Genomic DNA, 26,140 nt, shown 5'->3' on the forward strand with positions numbered 1-26,140 from the left:
TTGCCTTGCAGGACTCCCAGCTCGTGCCTCTGAGGATGCCGTTCCCGACGACTGCTCACAGCGCTGCAACCGGGACAAGAGATCAATAGCTTTTTTTTCCCCCTCTCCCCTGTCCTTCTCTGTCTCTGATCCTGTCCTCCTTTATTCTTTCATAGGAGAGCAGAATAAAAGCACATCGTGAGTTGATTTTGGAACTCAGGCTTTGCTCCTCCTCCTCCTTTTCCTCCCCCCCACCCCTTCCCCCAAGCCTTGCCCCTGGACAGCTCAGATATGTTTCCTTCTGTTCGGTCAGCGGCTTTCCCGGGCCAGAGGAACTTGTTGCTCCTCCTGGGGCTTTTACTCATCGTGTGCTCATCTATATCTGGAGGCAAACCTCCAGCTTTTAAAAGGTTTGCTCCCGCCAACTGTTTGCTCACACATCTGGTCATCCACAACAAGACTGGAGAGGTCTATGTGGGAGCTGTCAACCGGATTTTCAAGCTGTCCAGCAACCTGACGGAACTCAGAAGTCACATGACTGGCCCAGTGGTGGATGATGAGAAATGCTACCCTCCACCCAGTGTCCAGTCCTGCCCTTATCAACTGTCCCAGACTCCTAATGTGAACAAGCTTCTTCTTATAGACTACTCACAGAACCGCCTCATCGCCTGTGGCAGCACCTCGCAAGGAATCTGTCAGTTCCTGCGTCTCAATGACCTCTTCAAGCTCGGCGAGCCTCACCACCGAAAGGAGCACTATCTTTCCAGCGTGGCTGAGTCTGGGACCATGTCAGGCGTGATCATAAGCTCCCCCCAAAATCCCGTTAGCAAGCTTTTCATAGGAACCCCCGTTGATGGCAAATCCGAGTACTTCCCTACGCTGTCCAGCCGCAAACTGATGGAGAATGAAGAAAATGCAGACATGTTTAGCTTCGTCTATCAGGACGAGTTTGTTTCCTCCCAGCTAAAGATCCCGTCAGACACCCTTTCGAAGTTCCCCACTTTCGACATCTATTACATTTACAGCTTTAGCAGCGAACAGTTTGTGTATTACCTCACCCTGCAGTTAGATACCCAGCTGTCCTCCCCGGATGCCACCGGAGAGCAGTTCTTCACCTCCAAAATTGTCCGCCTCTGTGTGGATGACCCAAAGTTTTACTCCTACGTTGAGTTCCCTATTGGTTGCACTAAGGGCGGCACGGAGTACCGTCTGGTGCAGGACGCCTTCTTGGCGCGACCTGGCCGGCAGTTGGCCAACTCTTTGGGGATTTCCGAAAACGAAGACATCCTCTTCACCATCTTCTCTCAGGGTCAAAAGAATCGGGCCAAACCACCCAAAGAGTCGGCGCTGTGTCTGTTCACTCTAAAGAAGATAAAGCAGAAGATCAAAGAAAGGATTCAGTCGTGTTACAGAGGAGGCGGGAAGCTCTCCTTACCCTGGCTGCTGAACAAGGAGCTCATCTGCATCAACTCGGTAAGAAAACATTGGGGGGTTTAATTCAGAACTTCTTATCTTGCTTGAAAAGTTTTTTTTTTAAAGAAAAAGCCCATATAGTCCAAAAATATGCTATGCTCTTGACATAACCAAATTCATCTTAAGCTTCATGTCATATTTGTTAAAAGAGCCCTGCTGGTTAGAAACAGTTTCAAAAATGAAATGGCCTCTGCCTCTTTCCCCATATAACAACTTTTTTCCCTTATATTTCTAACCCTATATGTGTATTATATTTGAAACACGCATTTATGAGGCCAACCTTTCATTATATGAAACTTGGTCCACATTTTCTGCCCTGTAGTTCATCATCAATCCACTAGAGGCAGTAGAAGGGCTTTCCTGCTCATTTTTAAACGGGCTGTTTCTATTAAACCTTAAAAGCAATTGTGGCAAAATCCGGGTAACTTTAAGGTGATTGTTATTCATTTTTTAAAATAACTAATTGTTGTAATTGAATAATGCTAAATTTGCTGATATTAGTCCTTTAAATCATGTTAAAAATGTGTGGATCAGATTTGAGACAGTGGTTAAATAAAAAAACTTTTTTCCTGAACACTCATGTCAATATTGTCACATCTTAAACTAACATTGTTGTGATCAAAAACTTACCAAATCACCCAATGGATCATAATTGATGCTATTTGTCTCTCATAAATAAATGTTTCGCAAAATATTTGCTATGAATTCCATCAAAGGGTTTACAAAACATATTCATTCCATAAAAATGTGAATTTTCTGTCAGTTCTTTGGTGTAGTAGCTGTACAGGGTTTATTTTGTGGACGTAATTAACACACACAAACACACAGCTTGAGCATTGCACAGCAGTTAGATTTTTTCCAAGCGATCCACAGACTTGTTTGCATTACAAAGGACAGACATGCATACACAAAACTCACGCTGGAGACCTCAAAGCAGACAAATGCTGTAATTCTCAGCCTCCTGTGGTTCAGTTGCGAGTTGCTTTTAGTCTTCCCGATGGCTCGTCTCCGTGACCACAAGCTCTTTAAAAGCACCCATCCATCCCTTCCATCTTAAGATAGTTTAATTATATGACCTGTTTTAAAGCTTTCTCTTTAAATGTCAGTGGACACGTTTTTTAATGGCAGATGTCTTTATGGCGCACATATAAGGAAAACATTCACCCGCTGCACCTAATGGAGTGTGATAGTTGGGGAAGGAAAGTGCTTCTACTCTTTGTTGGTCTTCATTAGCTTGAGTGCACAGGTGTGTTTTGTGTGATAAGTGAGGCGAGCGCCCGAAGAGCTCCATCTTTCCCCCCTTTTCTTCTTCTCTTGTGCCACCTTATGTGCCGCTGTGTCAGCAGTTGTCTTTATTCTCCTCGGCGCCCATCACTTCAGCTTCAGCTTCAGGGCCTAAAAGCACACAGTCCCATTTATTTCAGCCAAATCTTTGTGAATCCTGGATATTTGTGCAGAGAGCCGTTAAGAGTCACGGCGTGCCGCTGTGCCTTCCTGTTCTGTAAGAAGATAAGTGTTTTATTCTGTCGGTTCACTTAAAGCCGTCATGACAGCCAGATGAGTCGATCTGGGTCGAGTATGAACCGCTGTTTATTTTATTGGCTTTTGATAAGACTCTTAACTAGATTTAGTGGTTTGCATTCAACTTAACGTTTTCTTGCCAAGATGCCCTCACTTGTTGGTGCAGGAAAACTACAAGTGTCTGCAATAATCTTCTTTTTCGCTGTCGGTGTAGAGAGCCTTAATCAAACTGTAGAGAGCCAACAGCTTCTACAACATTGAGGCTCAATCCAAATGGAATTCTCCTAATTAACTTTAATGCATTTGCCTTTCCAATCAGATAGTTTTCATTTAGAAATATCTAGTTTCATTCCATTCCTGCATTTTTTTCCTTTATTGGGACGTGTTTGAAATCTGATCTTCAACTCTCTGATTTGATCACGTTTACCCAAACATTTTCTTCCAGTAGGTTTCCATTCTGCCACTTTTTTGTGCTTTACGAGAAAAAACAAAGATTTTTCCTAAAGAATCTGTCAGAAACTTTACTTTCATACAGACCTTCATGAGCGATGACGTAGCATCTTAACTACAAGCGGCATGGCTGACCCCGTAACAGCAGCAAGGCCCGGAGGGTCAGCCTCAGGTTAACGATGTCAGCTCTGCTGCCCCCAAAATCTGACCTGGTGTCGGTTGTCCCACTCTGAGCTCCAGCTCAGCCTGTGGCCCCGTGGGATCTCCAATCTGAAGTTGTTTTTCTGAGCCAGACAGCTGTGCAAAACAACTGAACCTGACAAGTAACACGAAAACCCCCCGACCGCACTAAGGGGATCCGTGCATCTTCTGGAGGGTTCTTTAGGCTTTGACTGTTGACACATTTAGATAAAAAACATTTGGTACCAAAGCATTTCATGTGAATCCTCTTTAAAGGAGATGATGTTTCAAACATCAAAATATCTGTAGTGTCAAATTAAATGCAAACTGATGGAAATGACTTGATAGAAATGGATGGGTGCAGAAATTAGGATGTAAAACGGTTTAGAAAAGCCTAAACTCTTAACAAGACATGCTGGGTTGACAGTTGATCAAGAAAAATCTATGTTTAAAAAGAAATTAAACGTACAGCTTGTTTTCACTTAGAAGGAAAAGAAAAGTTTGAAATGAAAATGTCTTTTTTAGCTGATAATGTTTGGGAAAAATTAAGCCAAGAATGTTTCTTTAAAAAAAATCAAATGATAAATGGATGATCTTTAAACTTAAAAAAGAAAAGTATGCTTTCCAGCCATCCATCCATCCATTCATCCATCCACTCCGCGTGTGTTTGATATAATTGTAGCCAAACCCCAACCAAACTTTACGTACGTCATTGAAATGCGGCCCCAGCTCTGTGGGAGGCGCTCCTGTGAGGGTGGATATGTTTGGGTGACCCCGCCATGCCGCGGGGAAAGGGCAGGGTGGGTGGTGGGCCGGCTTGGACAGCTGTTAGCCACACAGGCATGATGATGGATGAGAAGGTGGAGCTCAGGTTGGTGTTGGATGGTAATGAGCGGCTGGTTTTGGTTTTTAGAAGCGGATCCGTAATGAAACCCATTTTCCTCCACTAACCTGAGACACAAACACACTCATAGCACATTGGCTCTGATTGCATGCTATGATGTGCTGCCTGTGTGTCTCTGAGCTTTATTAGTAAACCGTTGACCTTCTACACCATTTGAGAGCAGATCAATACAAAGCATTTCCACAGAAGGAGAATGAGAGGGGGGGGCGGGGGGGGGGGGCTTCCAAGCTAGGGCTGACAGAAGGAGATGGCTGGAAAGACTGGAGATGGTGTACAGAGGAGGGAGGTGAATCAAGAGAGAGGTATAGAGGTGAGAACATGAAGAGATGCACAACTTGCAGGAAGTAAGTATGGGAAAGAAAGGTGGAGAATAAAAGGTGCGAGACGTGGGTGGATATAAAAAAACAAGAGGGAGTCATAAGCAGAGGAAGAGTTGGAAGCCAAAGCAACATGCAGGCGAGAGTACAGGAATTCAAGGGGATGTTGTTGAGAAGAGGAAGACCGAGTGAGAGCAAAAACAAGTGTGTGCCAAGGAGGACGCCTGAAGGAAAAGAGAGCTGCAGATTAAAAACAGACAGAAAGCAGGAAACTTCAGCTTCATGAAGAACACTTGACATTACCGTCACATGGATCAACCGTGTCCAAGTTCAGATGCTCTCCCAAATCTTTGGCCACATTTGGACTGAAGAGATCAGTCCAGTGTGTGCACTTAGAATAGCTGGGGGAATACGAGAGAAAAACAAGAGAAGAGTGAAAACATGAAACAGACTGGGAGAATTTTTTAGTGCAGGGGGAGAAGGGAAATGAAAAACAGTCAAGAAGGGAGCAGCAAGCCTTTGACATCCACTATGTGCTGGAAGGAGAGGTGGTGATTCAGCGGCCGAGAGGAGAGCCGGCTGAGAGGAAGAGTGATGGGCTCAGAAATCTTTTCAGTGCCACGGCCAAGAACAGCTTGAGAAAGGGCTGCATGACGGAAAGAGGGAGGGGGCGACGGGAGGAGAGGACAGCGTGATTGAACGTTGACTGCCGCACAAATAATATCAGTGTCCGTCACCTGGCCATTGCACTGTCCGCCTCAGCTGTGTGTCTGTATGTCATGTCAGGTTGGAAATGGTGTGTCTTTTGCCCCCTCTGGAAGGGGTTGCAGGTCCACTGCAGTAATGGGAACGCCTGGGGAAGTAGTGAAGGTTGTTGGAGGTTTAAACCGTAAAAAAGAGGCCCAAAAACAGATTAAAACTCCTCTTCTGCAGGGTTTTATTTAGGGTAGTTGTCTAACCTGAAAATCAACCAACACCCTTTAAAGCCTTAGCCACATACAGTTCTGCAGGTTTTTGGGTTGTAGGATTGGTTGGTTTTGACCTTACCAGATAAAATATGCTGTTTACTTCTATCTATTTTATGTGCCTCAACAGTCCACAAAGCAAAGCCTAAAGATGCAAGAGGCTTAAATGTTGGGTGTGACCTATAAACATTATGATTTATTCATTTCCAACAAAGCTTAAAAACGTTGCACTATAAATGACACAAATCAATCCCACTGGCCGTCTGCTCTTGTCTTTTTGGAGCTTCTTGTTGGTACACTTGGTCGAAGATGTGCTGTTCTCCATTTATTCTGTTTTCAGGTCTTTTGCCAGTTCTTCCGGTGTCACATCGCCAAAGAAGTCGAATGTATTTCCTTTATCAGCCAATTGAAAGCCATTGAAAACTGGCATTTTTCATTGGTTCTAAAAGACATTTACCAAAATGACTGATTTAAAAGGTAAACATGTTTAGTATAGATTAGCTGAAGATGGTCTTTAATTAACATTTGGCAATTTTTGTTATTGGTCAGGGAAATAAAAATCATCCGTGAGAGTAACGTTTTAATACAAGTTGTCATAACCCCATGCCTCACATCTGTTTTAAGGCTTAACAATATGAGCTCATGTCAAGCCAACAATGCATGCACCGCTGAATTGTTTTGATGAATAGCCCCTCGTCAACTGGTACATTCCTGGTTCTCATGGGAAGCCGCTTTGGCGCTTCTCTGTTTGACTCAAAAAGCAGCGCAGGATGTCACACTGCTTTCTCTTGATTACAAGATGGATGAGAAAGTGTTGAACTTTGTCACGAGCCAATGCATCAATCAGGCAATCAATCACAGCAAAAAGAGTCACTCCAAAGTTGTCATCTGTAACGGCGGCATTGACCTGCTGTTGTCTGGCCTCCTGTGTCGATCAAGAGACCCAGAGCTCAACCTGAAATCAATACAGAAGTCAGGACTTTTTGTTTTCAATACTTCATTTAAAAACTTCAAATAAGATCTCCTAATTCTGCTTATGAAAGAGAAGTTTACATGAATATTATCTGACATTTTTAAAACCTTTCTTCCTTAACCCATTGTCATTCTATAATGGCAGTGCACTTCTACTTAATTCTACTGCTAAAGATGTAGATCTTCAGCTTGCTTGATGTTTTACAATACAAAATCATTTCAGTTTGTTGGGCTAAAAGCAAACAATTTTAAAACTGTAGATTGTTTTTTGCTGTTCTGATTTTATCGCTGGTGTTTTAAATTTGTGGTTGGATCCCTGTTTGACTAACCTGAGTTCTTAGACAGAGTTCTTAATCAATCAAATGGATTATTATTATTAACATAAAAATAATTCCCAGGTTTGAACCAATAAATACAGTTTTTAAAGTAGATTTATTCATTATTAGCTTTTCAACATGCGCCTGTTACATGTGAACTGAGAGATTTTATGCATCTTTGAGGAAATAAGTACAAATATGATTCAGGATTTAGCTGATCAACCGCGTTACACAGAGTGAATGGACTCTGAGGGCAGCTCCAGACCTGATTAAATCCATCAATAAGGCTATCATGTAATGAATGTAACACACGCGTGTGGCCTTTGTAAAACACCATCTCATTTCTGTGGACTTAATCTAAAAGGATGTGGCGGCAAATGTGTTTAAGTAATTAAACCTGATTAATTGAGCCAGAGTTGATGAACAGAGTTAATTGACAGTCTAAATGAGCTGAGCAAAGAGACGATGATTGGGCGCCACGCTTTAAAAGTTATTCATACTAATGAGTTTGTGTCCGCCAATATTATATTTCACTTCCAAAAAAGGAAGTGATCCATTTACGTATTGGAATTTGTCTTTCTGTGTGAAACGGTGCCATCGCACTCAAATAGGACTCTCTTCCTTTTCTTACAGAACAATGGAGAACCTCCGGAAATATCCGCATGCAGGCAGTTTGAGCTGCCGATTCTCTTTTGTTGTGACCTTTTTCTCTCTGAGGAGTGTTTAGCTACATAAATCAGCAGCTATTGCAGCGCTTTAACGATACTAATTGCCAGTGTGATTATGTATTGATCAGTACTGTGGGCAGTGGGTTCCATGCATCATTAGCGCGTTTGCGCCCATATGTTAAAAGTCTTGGTTTGGCTGAAAGTTTCTCTTTAAAGCTCACATCTGTTTACATCGTTGATGGAAATTGGCGTCGTTTAAAGCCCTCAGAAAAACCGGCGATTGCAGCTCACTGAGCAGCTCGGTTAGAGCAGGTCAAAGGTGAAGGGCTTTGCTTGCCACTGCTAGTAGGCCTATACTTCCAAACAACGACTAACTTATTTGTGTTTCTTTAGGGGTGTGTATATTTCCCCCATGCAGTGTGTAATATATCAGTTGTGGTCTAAACATGTGGCGACAGCTTATGGTACGGCCCCTCTGAAAGGGGGCTGTCTTCTTGAGGTTTTACCAGCTGTTTGGACTTTACCCAACATTCAAATTTCTACATGAATGTAGAAAAGATGCAGTCATTTCTGTCTTAAAGTTGCTAATCTGTGAGGATCAAATTGTAAGGAACAGCTTTAGGAATTTTGTTATATGATTAAAAGGTCCCTGCCTTAACTTTTTCCACTCTGTTCAGACACTAAAAGAACATGTGTGGGGTTCTGGCCACACAGCAATGAACATGACCATCATTCTGACTTTTTTTTTTTTCCTTCTCAATATTACATGAAGTAGAAACCATGTTTTCTCTGGTGGCACAGATGTCACAGTTGGTTACGCCTGCAGAGAGCATTACAGGGACACAAACAACAGTGCAGCTATGGCGACCATCAAATGCAGGAGGCTACAGTGACGCACTAAAAAAAGACAAACTTCTCCTTTTGCTTGGAGCCAAACACAGCAGGGGGCTGCTGCATTAGTCTGTAGATTTTTGAAGAAATCTGATTTTCAGACAAGATCTTTCTCTGCAGCTCTGTAATATCTCCTCTGCTTTCTTTATCTTCATGTTCCTTTTTTTTTTTTTGCAATCTCTTGTGTGAACCACAAAAGCCTGTTTAGAACGAATTGGTTCATTTTGTTGATGTTAATTTCACAAAAAAAGAACTTTAAGATTGAAAACACAGGTCTTTGATGCATATCCAGACAAGCATAGCTTCTCTGCCATAGTTGGCTACATGAGTCCTGCAGAAAAACATGTTACCTATTGAAAGCTTCCCGGAGTATTAGCATAAATAGATGTCTTGTGTTTGTCATGTTTACTTTCACAACTGCAGTCAACCACACCATGAATGTGCCTTTACATAAGCCTGTATAGTATTCTGCTTCCTTGTGTTTATTTATACCGAGTGCTGGTGACTGTTTACAGATCCCACTTGAGGTTATTGTGCCAGTCATATTTTTTTCTGACGCAGAGCGTTAAAAAATAGCAATCATAGGGGAGCGATTATTCAACAATTTCCTTCGGCGCAGGCCAGGCAGTGCTTATCTGCGCTCAGTTACCGGCATTGTTTACTGAGATGTGTGTTTGGTGCCACACCGATGACTGCACCGCTGCGTCTTTCAGTAGAAAAAAGGGTGAATCATCGCCACATGTGACTTTGAAGTTTTTGCAGGGACTCATTCGGGGCTTGTGCATGTGCACCTCACATCCTCTGTCTGCAGCTTTCAGGTCAATCTGGTAGATGTCAAATGACTGGTTGGTGAAACTGAATACTGAAAATCAGTATCAGCAAAGAGTTCTTGTGTGGTAATGTGAAAGAATGAGGCTTTTTATGCAACAGTACTGCACTACTAAGTGCTTTAGATTTAAGTAGGAGAAGTTGAGTGTTTTCTACATTGAATTTGCATTAAATTTAGAGAAAAAAACTGTTGAGAAGTAATCTCTCTACTAGTTGAATCGTTGAGGACTTGGACCGTTCATTTTAGCGTCGGCTGAAGGGTTTAGGTACTGATCTAAATGTGTTGTAACAGGTCTAAAGCGAGGAATGGGTCTGTTTTTCAGCATCACTCAGTAAGAAAAGGCCTCCGAGTTTTGCAGCGTTACACTGGTGATAGAAAGCCATGCTTACATTTTGATTCTGGTGTTTTTAACATAATACCACTGGAAACACTGAAAATCGATCAAAAGATGATTGTTAAAGAAGATGTTTTTAAACAACAAAATGAATTGTGGTGATTTTGACCCAAAGATTACTCATAAAGATGCCTGAAGAAAGATTTCATTTTAAGGAATCAAAAAAGTCAGGCTAGACACGTTGTTCGTAACACGTTTGTAGTTTTTGCTGCTGGTTTGTATCATCACTGTGTCATCAGCGTACAATGAAATTAACATCATACCTGTAGGACAAATGGGATGAATGATTAGTCCAAAGCCCTGTGGTACAAGTATGTGAACAGTGTAAACGCAAACAAAATGAAATCTGTTGAAGAAGTATAATCTAAAACCGTAAAAGATTAGTTTGAAAAACGAACACAAATGCAGCAAATCAAAACAAGAATCGTCCTCTTGTGCCTCCCAGGACCCGACTGCCAGCGTCTGCGGATGGATGTTGGCCTGCGCTCTTTCATCCCGGGCTCTGTGAAAAGCCTGCCGAGCTTTAAACACTTTCTCCAGCCAGAAATAATTTTTCCACACTCAATATTTGCCCTGACTCTCGTGGGAATCTTTTAGTGCATTAACTTAGAATGTTGCCCCTGAAAAATGTTTTCCAACCTCAAGGGAAACTCCTTTTTATTCCATGCTGATTTGTGCTGTTAAGGCTCCAGACGAACAGGAAAGCTTTAGCACCTTTGCCCCGCTGGGCTCCAGAGAGACCCATATAGACTGCTAATGTGCGATTGTTAATGTGTGGATTGATGCTGTAAGTTTTGACACTTTTTTTTTCTCAGTTTGGAAACTGTCCAGCGTTTTCGACCGTTTCCCATCTTCAAAGCTGGCGGATCAACCCTTTCAGCTGGTCTCCCTCAGGCTCTGACCGTGCAGGGCTGACTCTTGTGCTCTGAGGTTGTTATGAGAAGATGACAGGCGTGATTTCGGTCCTTGTAGCTGAATGGACACGTTCACAGAACCCAAACTATAGGTTCCACTTTCTGACTGCCTCTGTTTGTGCGGTTGTCATAGTGCGTTTTCTGTCAGTCGCCTTTGTGTCGAGGTGCAGATTTTCCCCTCCAGCTATTGGACGCTTCAGAAGAAAGTTGTTTGAGGTAATGGCTTTAAAAGCTGTGGTTGTGTCTGTCACCTCCCTGATCAGGTGTGAACAGAGACTTCCACTAAAATGTTGCTTTTAGCATTTGACATGACAGGGAAAAAAAAACAGGAGGGTCACCGTGTCGGCATGAGACGATAGCTGCTGCTTTAGGAAAACAAGAAGCTCAGAGAGGGTCGCAGAACCTACTGGGCTGTGGAGGCAGAGGGAGGCTTACGGAGGCCGGAAAAAAGCAGTGCAGACTGAAGCTAACCCTGTTGCCGGAGCTGCTGAAAGCAGACGGTGAAAAGGATGAGGTGGTGGAAAAAAGGCAAAATAGCATTTTATTGACGTGTGCTGAGCTGCAGGCAATTTAGGTGGATCAAGAGGGAGAGGCTGTGAGGGAGAGGGTGTTATCTTTTCTCCTGTGTGGATCAATCAGATGATGTAGTGATAAGTCTGTGGATTACACTGCTATTTACACACTCCCCAAGTGTAAGTGTGCATCAACGAGCAAATGTGTTTTTCTGCCTCTGTAGCACATTGACGTCCATTAGTTTGACTTTTCTTTTTTGCATTTGTTGCCTTTCAGCAACAATTCTGGAGAGGCAGCGACTAAAGGGAATTAGTTGTGGTGTTCATTTAAAGACCCACTCCTTTAAAAAAAAATCATGTTTTTAGTGTTTTTAACATGTTCCTGTAGCATTTTTAAGATGTTGGAGGAGATATTTAAAGGAAAATTAAGCTTTAAATTGGATTTGAATCAGAAGCAGGCGAAAAAAATGCTGTTATGAGCTTATGTTGGGCGAGCCACAAGTTTCCTGCTCCACTCCATTCTGATGAATGCACGGTCAGACAAATAGATCCTTTTGGGTTTCTGTTTTCCTCGTCTGAGCTGGAATCTGGCCCAAAACCTTACTGCCAGATAGCTCCAACATTGCTTTTGCACCGGTAATGTTAGCTTGGGGGTGTGGGGGCTGTGAGCTAGTGGGAGAGAGTGTAAGCAGATGGATGATGGGAAGTTGGGAAATGCGCCAACTGTCCTGCCTACAACTTAAAGGTGAATTTTTAATGAACCATTGCTCTGCAGGAACTATGTCCTAGAAAACAACAAGTTTTTAGATTTTGGCCTAAATCAACATAATCATAATTAATAGACTTTAAAAATAGTTCAAATATAAAAAAACTGATAGGGCATCAGGTGGGACTTTAACCAACTCAGATTTTATTTGTTCCCTAGTCAAGGTTTGTGTGTGTTTTTTTAAATCTACGTAGATATCAAGATAGAATATGGAAAGCACAAAAAACTCAGTTATTCATCAATGTTGCTGTCATTAATTGAATAATAGAGCAATAATAATTTAACACTAATCATACCCTAAAGAATCCATGCAAAAAAGGCGAACTGTGTTAGTTTAACACAGCCCTCCTCATCAAAAAGGCCTTCATTCATTCATTGTGGTACTTGAACCCTTCTTCATTGATTAGACACTGAGTGAGTGTGTATGGTGACTGGTTAAGGGATCATCTGGGTCAGTGAATTGCCTCGGGTGACGGGCCCCTCGTGACTCTGGAATGCTCTGGATATTGTCACATGGTGGCCGGCATTACTGCCGTGTCACCACAGTGACCTGGCACTCCAAAGTGAAGAGCCCTAGCGTGGCGGGATCCTGCTTGACGGAAAGAGTGTCTGAACAGGCCTTTTCTTTGAATAACCTGCTTATCGTGTTAGACGACAGAATCAAAGCATTATATCCAGATGGTGCACCAACGGGCCTCTCTGCAGTCCCACTGGGAGAAGGTCGCAGTAAGCATGCAGACGCCAAGGCTTTGTAGTTGCTCGCGTGATGCGCTTTGGGCGCGCGCTGTAGGTGCCCGAGTTCAACGGTTCAACTCCTGACATTGATCTGGTCTTTGTAGTGAGGTTTAAACCTGCTCAAGTTGTCCTTTTTCACAAAATGAGATAAACTTGTCTGGGAAATGAGAAAACTACTTTTTGCAAATAAAGCTTTAGATAAACTGTAGTGTGTAATAAAGTCTCTGGAAAGCCTCACATCATCTCACACAACAAAACGACTCATGTTTGGGTTTTGTCATCGCGTCGCTACGAGTTTCAACGCTCCGTTAAAGTTTTTCTTCTGTTCTCCTCCTCCTTCCAGCCTCTGCAGATCGACGACGACTTCTGCGGTCAGGACTTCAACCAGCCTTTGGGGGGGACCAGCCCCATTGAGGGCGTTCCTCTCTACATAGACAAGGAGGATGGCATGACCTCGGTGGCGGCGTACGACTACCGAGGCAACACCGTGGCGTTTGTGGGCACGCGTAATGGAAAGCTCAAGAAGGTACTGTGATGGTTTTTGGTAATGCAGACATGATTTTTTCTTTATCATGTGAACTGAATAGAGTGTTCATCACATTTGGGATTGGATATTTAGATAACAGGTGCCCACATGGGTTCATCTTTCACCAGTGTCTCCAATTTTTTCTTAGTCACTGGAAAAAAAAGCTCAGTGTGGCCTGGATGTGGTTGTTTGAGATCTGGAGCTTAGGGGCGTGGAAGGCAGATTTTCCTGAGGAAATGTAATTTATTTGATATGGTAACGATCTCGTTAGACGACGTCTTGTTCATCTTCTAAACCGTTTGTTCCCTTTCGGGGTCACGGGACTGCCGGAGCCTATCCCGGCCACTTGTGGGCTAAGACTGGGGACATCCTGGATAGGTCGCCAATCTGTCGCAGGGCCGCAAATCACACACCCATGCACACGCACACTTAATCTAGAGTAATCAATTAACCTATGAAGCATGTTTTTGGACGGTTGGAGGAAACCGGAGTGTCTGGAGAAAACCCACACATGCACGGGGAGAACATGCAAACTCCACACAGAAAGGCCCCCCATTGGTGTTCTGTGTCAGGCCCCCCCAGCCAGGACTTGAACCAGGGGCACTTTAGCCCTCTTGCGTCACAACAGACAACAAGCCCATAGGTTTTCTTGTTGATGAAATGTAAATGAAAACATATTAGGATTGGATCTTAAATTTACATTAAAATTTTGCTTAAGTCTGCTTTCTACTGTTAGTAGAAAAATTGCAGCTACACTGAGGTTCAGACCTCATACAGAATGTATATATTTACAGTTTAAACAGTATAGATTTACACAATTTAGGATTTTAATGCTTTGTAACTAAGTAGCTTCTTCCGGCTGGGTATAACTGCAGAACTCGATAGATTCGATTTAGACTTTCACAGTTTAAGTTGAAATTCTTTAAATTAGTTGATTTACCTTTTAGATGTTTATGTATTTTTTTTCTTGGTTCCAATTTTTCTCTTGACTTTTTATGAAGTAAAATTGTTTTATTAAACTCAAACAAGTCTTTTTTTCCTGAAAAATGAAAGGTTTCAAAGAAAATGAATTTGTTTGCTAAATTGGCGGATATCGCCCGCAGGAACAAATTCTGTGAAGAACTCTCATTTCTCCTGCTTTAAAAAGCAAGCGTGTGGCTTCCAGCCTCTTTGGTCGCCGTTCCCGTCACCTCAGACAGCAAAGGTCATCGCTGTGTCACCAGGCCTTGTACAGTCTGCTGTAATCTTCAGGGCCGGCCTTCTGTGAGTGCAGCCGCTGACAGATGAACAGGAGGAATGTAGTGATGATTGATGAAGTTTGAAGAGATTTGTGTCTGCAGGAGCAATGTCTTTATAAAAGCATTGTTTTAAACTGCTGTTCTGTTAACATCGGAGCCTTTTTCCTGTTGGACATCCTGCATTTGAGGCTCGTCAGAAGTGGCAGGATTAAGATTCTCCCAGTGTCATGTGGTTGAGTATTTGTTACTCTGTGTGTGTTTCCAGTCTGTGGAGGACGCCGCTCTTTGAATTGTTGCTCATTAGAATTCAGCCCGTTTTCCTCCTCGCTGCTCAAGACCTGCCATCCATTCAATATTATGAATGTATAATCAGCCGGCTTGTTTGTGCGCTTTTCTTGTGCATGTTTGTGTGTTTGGCGCTCTCGCCCTGCATTATGATGTGTGTACCTGTGGTGGCACAGGTCTGTGTTTATGAGAAAGCAGGAGATGACAAACAATAGAGTGTTGACTAAGATTCAGTGCTGCGCATTCGTCAGCGTCACACCCATTCACTTAGCTTGGCAACACTTCCTATATTTATTTAAATGTTTTGGTGAGTCTTTTGTTTATTGGCTGCACGCTCTGGACCGTCACCTGGGCGCTACACCATGTCGCCCTCTCTGTGTGTTTGCGTAATTAGGACAGAACTGTTTGCTGAAGGAAGTCGCACTAATAAAAAATCAGCTTATGGATGAAAATAAGATTTCTCCGAAGCAGCTGTCTGTTAAATGTGACATTGGAGGACATGCAGATTCACGCAGACTCCGACATAAACAGACAGGCGATGGAAAAGGGGAAATGCAGCTGTTTTCTGAGGTTGTTCCTGGACATGGACTTGTTTTTATTGCCAGCTCTTGGGCTGGACTGACGCAGCACGTTTCTGTTCTTGCATCGTCCTCAGGAGAGTGTCGTGTTGATTATGCTGCCCTGCAGAAGAGAGCAGTGAACGGTGCACAGAAGTGCTTTCATCTGCACCTTTAGGAAGTGATAAAGGACAGGAACCAGGAAAAGCGATGAAGATGAGATCCCGACATGTCTCCTTGCTAATGTTACCTGAAGCCTCTTTTCATTCATCAGTCAGCAGACTTCTGGCTTTGATGTCTCGTCTGATCTTCTTCCAGCCTATTTTTATAACTGACAATGATGCTCAAGGATGTCCAGAGCAACAGGCAGTCATAAACAACATGTTTAAAGCCAGCACTCTAATGAAGTCCCTTTGTGCTCTGGTTGCCACACTCACACAGACACACTCACAAGGGAAGCTTTTACTAATGAGATGTGCTTTAATGGGACGCAGAAGAAAATCAAGCGCAGGTTGGAAGCAGAAAGAAGAAGGGAGGAGGAGGAGAAGAAGGGATGTCCACTTTTGTGGCTTCTCTGTGTTTGTCCCCAGCCACTTGGCCACCACCTGGCTGCATTTATCTTTTCAGCCCTCCCGCTCTGCAGACTCCACTTCTGTCTCTGCATTGTCCTTCCATCTTTCGATGGATCAGGTGCAGGAGAAGAAGAAAAAAAACAAAAAACGAGTGAATTTGGCAAATCCTTCAGCCCCTTCTGCGCTTTCAGGCATTGTTGGGCAATTACAAAACAGGAGCAGCCCCTGCGACACACACAGCCGCACACATATGCACACTCTCAACAGGCGGTCGGAGTAGAGGAGACAAAAGGAGTCGATAATCCAATACCTAATTGTAAGGTTTCCCTCCCTTTTGGATGCACGTTCTTTGCACACAGACATGAGTCAGGATTCCTCAGCTGCAGCCGCCATCAGGGGGCAGCGGGAACCATCTGCCATGTGGACGCGCTCGGTGTGCCAGAGGACGGCGCCCCCGGTGCCCACCGTGTGTCCATTGTGGTCGTGCCAGGCTCAGGTGTCTGGGTGTGCCCATTCATCAGTGCATCACCGAGGCGAAGCCGCAGACGCGCTGTCACAGCCCCCAACTCGTATTTGACAGCCTATCAGAGAAGAAGGAGGGAAGGTTTCCACCCTGACATGTGAAAGATGTCTGAGGCGCAGTCATGTGTCAAAGCGTATCACATTATCGGAATTAAAAATAGGACTAAGCGCAGAGGAGATGGAAGCGGTATTGACACGCATGAAGCGAGGCATGATGGGGGCTGCAGCAGTACCTGCACCGGTCACCATTTCTGAGGTTAATAACAAGTGACAGGTTGTCGTTTGAATGTGTGTGTTGCTGCGTTGAAGTCACTGATGAAGCCCTCTGGGACCGACAGTGTCACAATTAAGAGGACCATGTCACGGCCTAATTGAATGATGATTGTTATTCTCCTGGTGTAGAAAGCTGCCCGTCCAGCTCCCCTGCATGTCAGCGCTCTGCATTTAAATCCCCTTTGCTCACCGGGCACCCCCCTTAAAAAAGGAAACAGAAAAAGTCAGTCATGTGCTGTTAGTAGTTTTCTCTCATTGTTTGGCTCTGTCACCCGAACCACGAGTTGTTTGGCCTGGGCGCGAGAACAGAGAGCGGCTTTGTGGCGGCGTTCGGGGGCTCCTGGTCATTAGTTCACACAACTGCACAGGGTCACGCAAACACACAGAAAGGATGAGGAAGAAAACGGGGGCGAGCATCGAGATGTGGAGACGGATAAGAGAGCAGATACCAGAGAAGCTGGAATGCTTAGGAGCTGAAAATGCCTTCTTTGAGCTGAACACAAACTTTAGCCGCCTAAGTTGGTTCTTCCTGGTAGCGCAATCAGTCCTCCTTCCTTATCACCAATTCCTGAAATATTAAACCAAAGTTGTAATTTTCTGCAGCACTTGCCTCCTCCAAACCGGTTTTTAAGGCAGCTTTTTCTGGCTCTTTATGGGTAAACCAGGGTAAAGCATTCACTGGACTGTGACGACATGAGGTATATTTCTAAGAGTCCTTTCTTTGCAGTGCTGCCCGGTCGGTCTGCAGTCAGCTCAAGGAAATGAGCTAACTGCTCCTGCCTAAGCTGAGTTATTTAGACGGACACGGTTTCACTTTTTTGTGTTATTTCAGCCTGGGCCGCTGCCACAGCTGTAATCCCACAGATGGAAAGCAGCCTGACGGCGACGGAGAGCGCAGGTTAACGAGGTTTAACCATGAATTTGGTTCATGCCTAAAACTGCCATCCCAATCTGTTTCTATTTCTGCACCGCAGCCGTCCTGGACGGCAAGGACCAGATTGTTTCTGGAGTTCTTCTACTATAATTCTTCTTTCATACACAAAAAAATGACCAAAATCTAAAATAATCACACACACAAAAGAAATTATGGGGCCAAAATCTCCCACAATCTTTGCACAATATGGAGAAAAGTGGACATTTTCCCATCACAAAATTTCCCATGTGCTAAAGGTTAAGTCCACAATCTCACCTCAAGCCAAGTTTCTTTAACCTTTGACCTCAGGAAGAGCCCGCCATCTTGAATTTTCGAAATATATATATATATATATATATATATATATATATATATATATATATATATATATATATATATATATATATATATATATATATATATATATATATATATATATATACACACACACAAATTTAAACTCCTACCTGGGTATTTTATTATTTTGCCTCCTAACTCCTTAAGTATCTTTAGGAAGCTACTCTGGGAAAAACACTGGATTTAGAAAGTGTAGATGTTTCACAGCATCAGCGTGGCGAGCTCCCAAAAGTGGCGTTCATTTATTGCTTTTTTTGCCAGAATATTGTGAAAATTGAATACATGAATCGTTGACTCAAGCTAAATGAAATGATATAACATATAATATGAATAGGGTATATTAGGAATGTAGGCGTGATTAACAAAAAAAAAAAAAACACACACACAATGTTGCTAAGGAGATCCAAAAATTTTAGCTTTGCTGATTCTTCTAAAATCTACATAGATCTGTTCATCACCTCCAGGCGAGCAAAAAATAAAATGGTTGCTATGGAGATAAAACTCCAAATGGAAAAAAAACAGAAGAACCGCCATTTTTGAAAAAAAGCTGTTTCTTTTCCTTATGAATTTGTCTGGCCAGGCAGGCAAAGGCAGAGGGCAGAGGGGGAGAATGAGGGGCTTGAAGCACAGAGTCAACCTCTCAGCCAGTGAGGGTAGGTAAAAAAGAAGGGGTAGGGCAGGTAGCGCCTGTGGGCCAAACAGCGCTGCTTGCGGGTTTAAATTGACATCTGTCTAGAAGAAGAGATGTCACGTCTAGAAGGTGTCTGCTTGTTATTTAGTGCTCTATTTTCTCATCAAGTTTCTCTTGCATGCAGGTCTCACAGAGGGCATGAAGACATTCAGTTGTTGTGTTTGCTGGTATCTGCGCCTCAGTGTTGTTTGGCTTCATCGAGGGCATTTATTTTACAAGCCCAACCTTATTTCAAGCTCTACTTAAGTGCTGCTTCTCTACTGTGATCACCTAAGCTTTTATGTTTATATTTTATTCTTTTTGAACAGACCTGACCCTTTAGAAAGACAAATTCTTCAAGGTTACTTGGTAGGCGAGCTGTTTTGTTCTCCAGCCATCATCATCAAATAAGATTTGACTCATTTAAAGCCTCATTTAAAGCTGTTGAACTCTGGCGCTGAACCTTGTTGGGTTAGCAGCAGAGAAACGGCGTGCAGCGGTTTGCTTCTTCCTTGTCGCTCCGCTTCTGTACATTGACTTCTGTAGTGTTTAAAGCAGGAAACCGACAGTTTGGAATGTAAACACGGTGGCTGAATGGTGTAGCGGCTGGATGGTGATGAATCCAGCGAATGGCTAAATGCCCCAAACACGGTCCTGGTGTTTGGTTTGTTTGTAGCTATTGCTGTCGAAGCGTTTCAAGTCCAGCCTTTCAGAGTTAATTGGGCCGGCAGAACCTGTTGAAGTTCCTGAAAGCTCCCCTAATGAGATTTACTACAACTGAAGAAACACACCTAAGGTCTTCAGATGCCACACTGTCACGTCTAGTCCTCGCATTCTGCTCTAGTCCTTCCTCAAATACAATGGTTTACTTGAACTAAATTGATATATTAGCCACCTCTAGAATTAATGGCGCCCATATGTGAGCACATATGTGTTCCACTGAAGCATGAGGCTATCAATTCTCTCAGCAGAGTCCTTCTGAGTCTTTCTCCCATCTGTTGTCATGTCTTCAAATGTGGTAACTTAGGAAAACTCTCTACGTGAATTGAAACATTTCCTTCACGTTTCTGCGGAGACGCAGAGGAGAGTTTGGTCTGCCGTTGCTGGACTTACCTCGATGAAGAAGCAGCATTTCTAAAATACGTCCAACAATACGTTGTGGTTGTTTCCTTCAGGTTGTGGTCAGTTTTTCTGTCTTCTCGTCCCGAAAACATTGCTAAAGACCCATTTTGATGAAAATTGTGTTTTTTGGTGAATTTAACATGTTCTTTTGCCATTTTTCTAATGTATATAAAAAAGTGAGGTTAAACTGCAGCAACAGACGCAAAAAGCATGTAAGCTACTGTGGTAAGCCCCAGTCTGCTCCGCTCCATTCTGATTCATCCACACGTAGACGACTAGGTCCATGAACATCTTGGTTTTCCTCGTCTGAGCTGGAATCTAGCTCAAAGCTGTACAGCTGGTAGCTCCACTATTGCTCCGCATTTTTTTGGTTGGCTTTGGTTTGTGAGGGGCTGTAAGCTTGCTGGAGAGCGTGGAAACAGATAGATGATGGGAAGGAAATGTCAAATCTGGAGCTACAGCTCCGGTGTATCTGAACACTGTTGTTTGTATCCTTTTTTGCATCATTTTAAGCTCATCTTTCATACTAAACCGTTTATTCACATTAAAGAGTTTTGATAAACTGTCTGCGTCCTTCAACTAATGTCTGGGGGCCATTTTGTCTGTAACCAGTTCCCCCTCTCTTCTGTTGCTCCTCAGAAACTATGCCCTAGAAAACGACAGGCTTTTGATTTTGGCAAAAAACTGCATCATCATATTTAAAACTGGGAACGCTTTGACTATCGCACAATATGACAACATTTTAAAGGTGTGTTGAGGTTAGATGGCGCAATCACCATTTTTCCTCCCTAAAACGAATTATTCGGTCACTTACAGAGCTCTCAAATGTCCCACATTTTTGATTTTAGCATCCTCAAAAAAAAAAAGGACCCTTTTTCAACCCTTTGCAACACGTTCGTTCAGATGTTGAGACATGAGCCGCAGCACGGTGTGGAAGGGTAGACGGTAATGAGAGGGTCCTCTTAAGAGATTTTGCGCCGTCACATCCTCTTGTTCATGAATCCACCCACACAGTCTCATTAAAACAGCGTCTCTAACTCTGCACCTTTGTCCTACAAAGTCTCTTCTGCTGTGATAACCCATATTTCTTACCTCATTAACAAGAACTACTGACACTAAGGGCCATATGACTTCTTTTTTGCTCGTCCGAACGTACGTCTCCTTATCTCAGTGCCAGATATCACAAAGCAATTTAACCAGCGCTGTGATAATTGTTAAACGCTAATCACTTTAAAACGCAGGATACAGCCAGTTTAAGAATCAGTTAATGTTGCTGATGAGAGAAGTTCTGCGTCTGATAATCTTGGTTCTAATCCACTTTAGCTCGGTCCAACAGTGTGCGGATGCGGTGCGCGGCGTTTATTCTCTACGTCCTCTCTGAAGTCACAGCTACCAGAGGTTAATGAGCCAAAGTGAGGAGGAGATCAGAGTGGGGAAGAAAAGCCGGGAGAAAGAAAACAGTGGAAAAAAGAAAGAGCAAAGGAGATGAATAATAAATGTACCAGGCTGGAATCCATTTTTAAGGGAAGATTAGAGAAGTGTGGATGCAAGCTGGGATGCTCACATGATCCAAGGGAGGATGAGGCCAGCTAGTTTCTAGGTCATCTCTGTTAGGCATCTCTGGATTGAACATCAAAGTCTTATATGTGTTCTCGGCGTTGTATGTTGGAGTTTTTATTCTCTTGTATTTTGTCGCTCAAAATGAGCTTTTAAAGCTTTCTCTCCATAGTTCCAGGGCTCCCAACACCAACGTTTTATAAAGCTCTCCATTGAAGACTTTTGAAATGTGGGTGCAAAGAGATTTTTCTCTACTTTCTACACTGCAGCGGGATGCGGTGAGTGGAGTTTGGTGTCGTGGCCCGTGTGTGTCGGTGCCAAATTATACAACCTAGAGAGCACACCAGGTGGATGGCAGGATGCCAGGGCTCAGTGGGTGCACTCTCTTCTGAACACACCAAAACATGGAGGCACCGGAGGGAATGCCTTGTTTGAGATTAACCAGCCAAAAAGAGCTCCTTCACATGCAGGAAATGTTGCTCAACATTATCCTGACTTTGTCGCCAGGTTAGACTTAGCAGAAGTAGATGAGCTCGTCTTGGCTTTGGCTTCCATATGAACAGGACATTTAGTCATACACACTCAATACTGAGCATTCAGACTCAACTCATTTGAGAAGAGATTGTCCTTGAATTGCTTCACAGCTCACTCCATCCTCTAAAATCCTTATGAAGAGGCCACTTAAACTCATTAAGTGGAACTAATCGTCAAGTTTTTATCATAGAGTAAACATTTGAAGAAGAAAGACGTAGAAGCACTTTGCTAAATCTCAGTAATAAGTGAACAAGGCGCGTCTTCATCTCCATTTCATCAAATGATCGGTTTGAATATGTGGGCTCCTATCAAACGAGCTAATCTGCTTTGAAGAAGGCAGACGAAAACACAGCCTCTCCTATGGGAAGCTACTGTTTAGAGCTTATCAGATTACACATTTGCCACTCTAATAGATTCTTAATAGATTGTTTTTGATTAGTTCCTCTGGTTTAGTGACGTTAAGATGATTAACACGTGTGTGTGTAGAGAAATCCAAACACTTCCTCTCACTTGTCGTGTGCTCAGATTGGGTTATGAGGAAGCAGGAAATAAAGCTGAATATTTCTGGAGAATTTTAGGGTCACAAAATTTCATTTGGGCGTCTACTTGATCACGGATCTTTTATATTTACGCAGTGGGAGAAAATGTTTCCAAATTTGGAATGTCGTATTGCTCCAATTTAACCATTGTCTGTATTTGAGAACTAGAGCAGGTGAGTGACGTTGCCTAAAGAAAATTGTTTACTTCCGGCTACGATGAAATGAAGTCGGGCCCATCGCCATTCTTTAGGTGGTATGGATGCCATCCGGTTGGAGCTAGACATTGTGTAAGCAGTGATTGGTCTGGGTCAGTGTTTCTATGACAACCACTCTCGCCAATCAGGAGTGAGCTTGTTGAAAGGCCACACCCCTACCACTCAAAAGTGGGGGACACGAAATCTGTCAAACATTGAATGTTGGACGTGGGGCCAAGCAGGCTCCACCTACCTTTATTGAGGCATCTGATTGGCTAGTTAATAACTTGAACGACAGTAAAGAAAATCTGGAAAATAAATGAGAATTGGCAAGAATGAAATGACTGAATAACAGCTGTTTATTTTTCTATTGAAGTCTTTGGGATTCTGGCATCTTGGAACCAGCAGGTACTTCCTGTCTGGAACAACCGGGGGGGGGGGGTCACTCAGTCCAATTCTCATTTACACTCTGCGGTTTCAACTAATTACCACACTATCACCATGTTAGCTGGCTGACTAAGTCGCCTGCATTCCGAATCTCAACTCCTGACCACTGCTAGCCATATTGGACTCCCCCTGTGGCTAATCCTGTTAGCACAGGAACTGCTGAAAGCCAGGCGGAAAGCCGGTCCCTCATGTTGCTCTTCTGCCCTCGATCTAATCTTGTGCCATATTGTTTGCTTGATGGGATATTATTTCTATTTCCTTGACTAATATTGTTAACCACTTTGATTACATAGTTTGAATTTTTGTTTAACATTAATCAGGATCAGTTACGGGGTTTGGTTTTGAGAAAAAAGAAAAAACGCTGCCGTTCCACTTGATGATTTTACCATTTCTATCTTCAAATACCTTCAAAACCAGTTTAGGAGGTTATTATTTATTGTCCTACAAAAGGTTAGATCCTTTCACTGAGGCAGCCTCTTCCTCTCTTCGATTCCTCCTCTTCTCATCTGCATTACTTAATCACTAATCATCTGCTCTTGGTTAAATATTTATTCATCCTTTCATTGGTTCAGATGTTTCAAACTGATGAATTAGTCATGCCTGCATCCATGGCTTCTCTTCTCAGTTTTCTCCTTCACGTTTCTTCTCTCTGCGCTTTCCCTCATCGCCGTCTTCTCCTCTTTTCTCCAAAGAGTCGGTCAAAGCTGAGCTGATGCCACATCCTCTCTATTCCAGAATTTGTTTGGGCTTTTACCCGGTCGTTCGTTACACTGCCCCCATTTCTGCAACTACCTATTTTCCCCCAGCAGTATTTTTGTCCTTTAAACTTATTCTCACTTAATCTGCCTTTTCTACAACCCGCCCCCACCCCCCACCCTCAATCTCAGTCGTCATTCAACTGACTATTTTGCTGTCCAAAATCCGTGGGTTTTAGACTCAGATTTCCATCTTACATGGACCCCCCCCCCCCCCCCCCCCAGTTTTATTTATCTTTAAAGCATCAGATGGACAGTGTCAATTGGCTAACACCAATTAAGCCCTCACTTTTACATTTAATTGGCTGTTTAGTGTGGCTACTGTCTAAATGCCATGTCTCCCAGGAATAGGTTTAGTTGGCCGCCGACAGCCCTGTGGCCATTTCAAATTCCGTTTCCCCCTCCCTGCGGGCTTCACAATGGTCTGGCCAGCTACCGACGGGGCCAACAGCCAAGATGGAGGCGTGTTAGTGGGAGTAACAAACGCCAGGGAGAGGACCCTGCATTTTATTCTTCGGTCTTTCCCGCTTTTTGCACTCGAGACGCCGTCCTCACACCCCTCTGCTCCAGCGTTCATGTGCGACTCCAGGATTAAGCTCATTAAAGCACTGAAAACAGTCTCCCCAGAGAAGATCTGCAGACAAACACACACTATTAAACACATGCATTCATTAATGAAGGCAAGAGCGCAACACATGCGATCAGTAAAACAGGCATAAACGTCTGTAAAATGTTGTCACAGCTGCAGAAGTTTAATGCAGATATGGACTAAATGTGTAGAATTGATCCTCAAGAAATATAATTTTAAAGAATCTGTTTAAATTGGAATGTAATCCAGTTTTGTAAAATTTGGTATCAGCCCAGAAGTTTGCAAACTCCCCCCAGCACCTAGTGGTAGAAACCCAGAAATAACAGCAGGCCCTCTTGCTGGACCTCTCCTGGGCTCTGACACACGGCGTGTGTAATAGAAAATGCAAATTTTTTATTTTTTTTTAGGACTGTTTGTGAGGCAGCATGGGAACTTTCTGCTTTCCTTTGTACGGATGTCAGGACTAACAGTTTGTTCCTGAGACTTTATCCTGTCATGAAGAATGAAGGAAAGGAAGGGATGGGCCGCCGTGTCACTTGGTAGGAATTCCTTCCGGCTGTTCCTCCTCTCAGGATATTGGCCGTGTCTCTAGAAAACCTCATGCTTCCAGGGGGAACCTATTGGATTACTGATAACCTTGGAATGGATATGGGCAGCTCTGGGGGGGTGGGGGGTGTAGGAGACGTTGAGAGGTGCACAAGTTCCTAGCCTCAGTATCCTCCTTACCCATCGCGCTCACTTGTCATTAAATGAAGCAAAGGCTGATAACAATCAGCTCACCGTTTTATTTATATCAATGTCGCTGCTGTTTGTGGGTGGGTGGGGCTGTAGGGGAGGTGGGCGGCCACTCCCACCAGAGACCTGTAGTGTCACGGGGCCAGCGTTACCAGCGAACAAACAACCACAGCCGAGCGCACACGAGCACACAGCCGGTAATGAGGCTCCAATAACACCGGGTCCTTACTCCAACTTGTCTCTAAATCCCCCAGCGACGGGGCCCGCTCCCCGGTTGTCGTGGCAACCGTAGCCAGGGCTCCCGCGGCTGGCGATGAAGGGTAGCGGCTGAGAAGAGGAGGAAATAGAGTCACGGGCGGCATTGATGTTTGCGATGCCGCTGTGGGATTTGAGCGCCGTCACAACACTGAAACTGGGTTGCTGCAGTGTGGCTAAACGTTGGAGCAGCAGCACAGTGCTGGGGAGGGGGGGTGGTTTAGATTGGGGTAGGAAATAAGTGGGCTTGTAGGTCAGGAGCACCCCTGTGTGCATCTGTCTGGGTGCTTTGGGAGGACAGAAAAAAAGGAATATGTGACGTACAGGATACGTTGAGCAGTCACTATGATAGTTTATCTGTTCAATGCAACATGAGTTTTACTTCCTAAGTTCATTATATATATATTAGAGTAAATCTAATCTTACACTTAAAGGCCCTTTTTTGCCTCCATTTTTATCTGATTTTATCATCAGACAGAAGGTTGCCCCAACCCCCCGTTGACGCTGGTTGTGCAGGCGGTACTTGGAAAATGCAATCAAGTTGAAAAACCGCAGCCGAAAAGATTAGAGAAATGTTCTTGTTTGCGGGGAACATCTCCACATCCCCCGTTCTGAGTAAGTCAGCAGAGACTGGATGCACAGCAAACAGGCAGTTAGTGTCAGGACTGCAATGAAAAATCCATAGTTTCATTACAAACCGAGTGGTATGAATG

General features: G+C 43.6%; 1 protein-coding gene across 4 annotated transcripts in view; it reads left to right on the forward strand.

Moving 5' to 3' along the window:
• The window catches only part of LOC101175150 (plexin-A1), a 186,880-nt gene that overhangs the window by 35,982 nt on the left and 124,758 nt on the right, over positions 1–26,140 (forward strand). For all 4 annotated transcript variants that reach the window (XM_011475605.4, XM_011475607.4, XM_011475606.4 and 1 more), the window contains exons 2-3: positions 12–1,452; positions 13,131–13,313. In XM_011475605.4, coding sequence (XP_011473907.1) covers positions 271–1,452; positions 13,131–13,313 — 1,365 coding nt within the window. In that variant the 5' untranslated portion in view covers positions 12–270. The remainder of the gene's footprint in view (positions 1–11; positions 1,453–13,130; positions 13,314–26,140) is intronic.

The sequence above is a fragment of the Oryzias latipes genome, chromosome 5 (genome assembly GCF_053564925.1).
Source record: "Oryzias latipes strain Hd-rR chromosome 5, Olatipes_Hd-rR_3.1".
Lineage (NCBI taxonomy): Eukaryota > Metazoa > Chordata > Actinopteri > Beloniformes > Adrianichthyidae > Oryzias > Oryzias latipes.